At 39.6% G+C, this 5,974-nt stretch overlaps 1 protein-coding gene across 2 annotated transcripts in view; it reads right to left on the reverse strand.

Moving 5' to 3' along the window:
* Nucleotides 1-5,974, reverse strand: part of LOC101568110 (cytochrome b5 reductase 4) — a 78,152-nt gene that overhangs the window by 7,178 nt on the left and 65,000 nt on the right. For both annotated transcript variants that reach the window (XM_023712026.1, XM_004628251.2), the window contains 2 exons: nt 5,205-5,355; nt 4,749-4,835 (listed from right to left, as the gene is read on the reverse strand). In XM_023712026.1, coding sequence (XP_023567794.1) covers nt 4,749-4,835; nt 5,205-5,355 — 238 coding nt within the window. The remainder of the gene's footprint in view (nt 1-4,748; nt 4,836-5,204; nt 5,356-5,974) is intronic.

Below are 5,974 nucleotides of genomic sequence, written 5' to 3' on the forward strand. Positions count from 1 at the left end.
GTCAGTAACCAGGACCTTTGTATACAAGGTATATGTTTGGTGTGCATTTTGTGCTTGTTCACACAACGGTCCCTTGGCGATAATGGTAGGTACCTAACGGATAGGCGAACAGATGGCACAGACGCAATTTAAGATCTGCAGAGAGGCTGCCTCCCTGCCTATCACCTTCACAGGACAGAAAACTGCTTAAACGGGAGCAAAACTAATTCTAAGTTAAGATAAAGAATGCCTCAGTGAAGGATTTCCTATCTCAAGACATAGATCGTCTCTTGGAATTTTCTGAATAAAGGCCAACTTGCTGTCTGAATTATGGCACTGAGTGCGGCGGAGCAAGCGTATTAGCAGATATCCTGAAATTTCCCTCTGTTCTATAGCGTCAAAAGAGCTGGAAGACTAAATAAGGTTTCTGAAAAAAATAAATTCAGAAAATCCACAAAATGCCTACAACAGCATGTGGGGAGGTAAAGAGCTTCTGATGAATGCCTCTGTGTTCTCAAATATCAATGAAAGTAAATACACTTGTCAAAAGTTTTTATTTTAAAGCAGACAAGGATTCATTTTGAATGAAGTCTTGAAGTGCGGTGCACTCATTCGACATCACAGCCCACCTGGCCACTGATTCGCCCTGCTCTTGCTCTGGCCATTTAGCCTCCAGCGTGTATCTGCATCACCCCGCACGCACACACCCTCCCACTCCTCATTTTTACTACTGCAACAGGAAACTGCTGGAACACCAAATTGGGTGCTCATGTCCTGCCTGAATTTTTTTTTTATTTTATGTATTTGGTATAGGATCTCACTACGTAGCCCAGACTCATACGATCTTCCAGTTTTCAGCTTCCCCAGTGCTGGGATTATGGGTGTGTGCCACCAAGCCCAATCTCAGTGGCTGGCTCTGCATGCCCAGGGGGCAGGGCTGGCACAGCATATGGTGCTGGGATCAAACCAGGGTCCCTATGCATGCCTAGGCAGGTGCTTAGTCTGCTAAGCTATCTTGCTGGCCCTCGAAATACTACTTTTAACAGTCTTAGTTATAATCTTTTGGACACTCCACTGCCACATTAGTTCTAAAAAACCCAGATCAAATTGTCCAAAGTCTTTGCTTAAAAACCACAGGGACTCCTCATGGCCGTCAAATTAACATTTCCTAGTACTTGGTATCCCAGCTCTTCCTAGTTGATCCAGCTGATGAAGAGTCTAAGAACAAAACCGAGCTCTGTGCTGTCACTGGACTACTAGGACATTCTGGCCCTCCCGCTGTTACTTGCGTAATTCTGCTACCCCACGCTTCCTTTCCTGTTCACAAATGCTCCTTTATTTTCCAGAACCCTTTCTGCCTTGCAGCTCTGATATTACATTCTCATTCTCACAAAGCCCCAATCACTCCTTCTCCTCCCTCGACATCCATGGCCTCATCTGTCCTCTGAAGGCACAGCTTCTGAGTTACAATGCCCTTCAGAACTCCACCACTAGGACCTAGCAGAACAGTGAGACAATTCTAGAGCCTTTCCATTTTTTTTTTAACTACAACATTTCAGAGAATTTTTATGTGCATAATTCAGTAATAATTTGACTGAATTACTGGAAATGTACTCTGGTAATAAATTTTGTCGGCAAGTTCTCACTAAAACCACAAGCAACATGGGGCAGTCAAGATGTCAGCAAAAGTGTTTAACATGTATCCAAACAGCAGCAGCCTGAAATACTAGAACATGCAGTATCACCACTTAGCATTACACTGAATCTGAGCTTTTACTTTCCTTTTATGTACAGGAACCAACAATCATGATTTGATTGAAAAATATTATTACCCAAACTCACCTAAAAGCCTTTAACGCTAGGGTTCTAGCTGCAAATACAGTCTCTGCCTAAGGCACAGTTCCTCATAATGTTCAAAGCCATGTTTAGAAGCATGGCCTTTTCCTTCTAGTGAGTGCCTGAGCTAACCTCACGCAAAAAAGGCCAGGAGTCCTCAGAGCTCCTAAAACAAACAGTGTCTATCTAGCACCTCAGACAAGCAGTGCCAGGTCTCCAGAAAAAGGAAAAAGAAAGCAGAGCAGGAGAGAATGCAAATGAACAAGCACAGGTGGCCAAGAGGAGAAAGACACGGAGCACACGTGAGGACTAACGGCAGGCCAGAGCCACTTCCCTCAGCAGGCTGGAAAGTACCACTCACCTGGCGAGTGCTGTTAGAGCCAGGCAGAGAGAAGTGAAAAGCAAGGGGGCTTTCCTCATCCTCAGTACTGCAGGCTGTGTACGTGCACTGACCCCAACATGCAGACTGAAGCAAACAAAGCCCACAAGAAACTCTGTGTTCAGAAGATGTGAACACAATCCTTTTCACAAATTACATCTGTAAATCACATTTCACTCCTATTAAAGGTTGAAGGTAGAATGTCTAGTCACTAAAATAGTAGTAAATTTAAAAAAAGTTATAAATTTCTCTTTAGGGGACTTATTCAAGTAATACTTTGGTCAGAAACCTACAAGAAATATATTTTTTAAATCTCAGCTTAAAAAGTCTACCACTGTCTGTTTAAATTCTTATTTATTTTTTGGTAGTGAAGATTGGGCAATGCACTTCGCTTTATCCTCAGGCTTTTTTCTTTTTTATTCAGAGACACAGGCTTAAGTTGCCCAGGATGGACTCCACCTCTTACTCCTATTGCCTCAACCTCCCACAGTGCTGGGGTTAACATCTGGGGCAAGGGGAGCTCAAGTAGAAGCCACAGCACGCACAGAGCTCCGTGAAACCGCAGCGCAGACACCCGAGGGCAGGCTTCGTGGTTCTCAGGCACTTACACTATCCTCTCAAAACCTCACATTGCTTAATGTCATCTACAGGGAAGGCGTCACTATTTTATTTAGAAGATGAAGACACAGGCCCTCACAGCTAAGTAATTCTGAACAGTCGCAAGTCATAAAGTTTACATTTGAATACCTTGGAAACTTGAATTTAGGTTTTAGGCTTCCAAGTATAAGATGCGTGAAAACCTAAGAGCTGGCATTTCTTTAAGGCATTATTTAAATTGCCACACAGTTATCAAACAGTATATATTCTTGGGTTTATGTTTTAAATAGGTAACAGTAACTAGTCAATAGGGATAAGTAGGCTCAGGTTAGCCTTAATTTTGTGAAAGTAATTTACTAAAAGAGGAAGGGGAGCATATGGGAGGTAACAGGTTAAAGAAATAGAAAAGCCCACTGCACAGCCTTATTACACATACTCAGAACATACATATGAACCTGGAACCCGTCTGACAGCTACATTTCTTTTTTTCCCATGAAAGATTTTTTCAAAAGAACTATCTTATCCCAATTTTAAGGATGTATGTTGACTGCTGAGGTTGAACTGGAGCCTACAGAATATTACTGTAACGAGACAACTTGAAACACTAAGTACAAGATTTCCTTGAGGTCTCGTTTTCCAAGTTGTCTCTGGTTATGACAACAGCCATCCCTCTAGGTCTCAGGACGAGCAGCTTATGTTCTCAGGATGAAGCCACGATACTAGTGAGACACCTCCGCCTCAGTGTCCTTAGAAGAGCTACAGTCACAGCACAGTCAAAACATGGGGCTCTAACGCCCTTCTGGATCAAAATCAACCTTTGAATTTGCTCAACTGCAACAGCCACCGGTCCTCCCTCCCCGCTTCCAAGCAGGACCCACTCAGCGCCCTCCTGAAGTAGCTTCCACTTCTTCTCACTTTCCCTTCCAGATCAGGACCCCAACAGCTATGTTTCTACGTAAGGGTTTTAACTTTACAAAGTCCTAGAATTTTAGTTACATAAGACTATTACGCTTTTCTTTTATTTATTTTATTTTTCAGATAATCTGCAACTTATAAAGCCCTGAATCACAGCTTTTAATGATTATAACAATGCTTTTCAAACTCTGGTAACACAGCCAATTAATTTTTGTGAAAGAAATTGTTTTTGAGTTTCTTACTATTTTAACATACTTTAAGGGAAACTGCTGCATATGCTTAAATTATTTTAGTTGATTTTGCTGAGCTTTTGCCTTCATTAAAACAAATTTTCAGTTTTCTATCCTTCCTATCTCTGCGCTAAGTTGACTAGAATTGCTTTCTTTGACTACAACAGTATTTCCAAAGGTATATACCAATAATAAGGCTATATATAAATGTTAATGCAAGTAACAAAAATGCAAACAACCTTGCTAACCAATAAATTCCCTTCTAGAAAAATAACCAAGAAATCTCCTTCAAGGGGAGTCACTAAGTCTCTAAGAAACCCTGTAGTATTTTGTTTAGTCAATCCTTAGCAGATTTATTTTATCTGTCCTACTATGTAAGACAACCTCAAACTGGCAAACAATTTTATTTTTTCTGTGAGCTATTATTATTTCTATTGCTTTTGGTGGTGTCCAACTCTAGCTGTCATAAGATTAGCTACAGTAGTTGTACTTTCTCTTTTAAAAGAATTTTTTTTTTAATTTTTTTTTCAAAACTGATTAATAGAACAGTTTCAATAAAGGCAAACTAATTGTACTGGAACATTTTCAATGAAATCTAATTCAGGAGTACATATATTTATATAATACATTACCTAGATTTTTATTAGGAAGTATTTCTTTGGACATAGGAGCTTTAACATTACTTAGGTTTCTAGAAGGATGCATTAGCTTGTATATTTCTTTGAAGGGCTTCTTGGTCAACTCAAAACACAGACAAAGCCTAGACTTAGTACATATGGTCTGATGATATGGAATTAACACAGGTGCAATACCTTTTATCTTCAAGTGCTAATTTTTCCAACTGGCATCTCCAAATTATATCATCCTCTGTTTTATTGAAGAACATCAACTTCAACTTCCTTAGAAGAAAAAAATATTACATGTAACTAATTACATTTAAAATATAAAGCACAAGTGGAACATCTAAAGTGAACTATGGTAAATGCTTTTTAGAAGCAATTAGGTAACCAATAATATAAAAAACTGAAATGAGATAAAAGAGCCAAGTTAATAAAACAGCTATGACTTCAGGTGGGAGAGTAACGAATGATGAATAAGAAGGAGAACCAATCTAATAAGATCCGAGTGACAGTCACCTGAGTGCCTTTCCAACAACAGCAAACCTTTGAGCTTTCGGTGACAAGCAGCAGCTGTGGCGCACACGCCGCAGGTACACCACCACTGCCTTCTCCTAATGAACAACACTAACTCAAGAGAAGATGACATACCTGAGACTGGGTATGTTACTCAAGGCGTAATTCAGGATTTTGACCATTGGTGTGAAGCCTGTTCCAGCTGCCACTAAAATGAGATCTTCTAATTCCTGGAGTTTGGATATTTTAAAATTGCCCTCGGGACCACTTACAGAAACAAAGTCTCCTAAAGAATGAAATATAAACTGAATTAGAAAAACAATCCAGCAGGGAAATTGAGAAGGCTGAATTTAGAACACTAATGATTACAGAATAAATATTTAACCTGCTAACTACATATCAGTCCTTAATATACATAAGCAGTTTTAAAGATAACCATTAGGCTTCCAAGTATGTATACATTATATCATCACAATAAAATTAGTAGCGATGGATGTGTAATTATATCACCTCCCACCGTTATTTTCCCAAACAATCTAAAGTCTGCAACTCATAAACTACTGAAAGTACTTATCCACAAATGATCAATAAAGAGGTGATGACTAAATTATAAGCACCTCAAAAGCAGAGTCCAGGTACACCTGTCCTGCACAGTATGGGGTACAGAACAGATACTGGCTGCTCACATATTAATTAAATAGTGACAGCATTAATAGGAAAGAAAATTGAAACAAATATTTTAAAAACCTTACACTGGTAAACACGCTCATTTCTCTTCCATCAAATGTCTGAAATACTACCAATTTAAAGAAGAGCTATTCTGAGTTTAACGGAGTCCAAACAACAAGTTACATTTGAGCAAGCTGGGCTCCCATCTAGAATCAACACAGATGAGCGGGCAGTAC

The sequence above is a fragment of the Octodon degus genome, unplaced genomic scaffold (assembly GCF_000260255.1).
Source record: "Octodon degus isolate 3935 unplaced genomic scaffold, OctDeg1.0 scaffold00022, whole genome shotgun sequence".
NCBI classification, from domain to species: Eukaryota; Metazoa; Chordata; class Mammalia; order Rodentia; family Octodontidae; genus Octodon; species Octodon degus.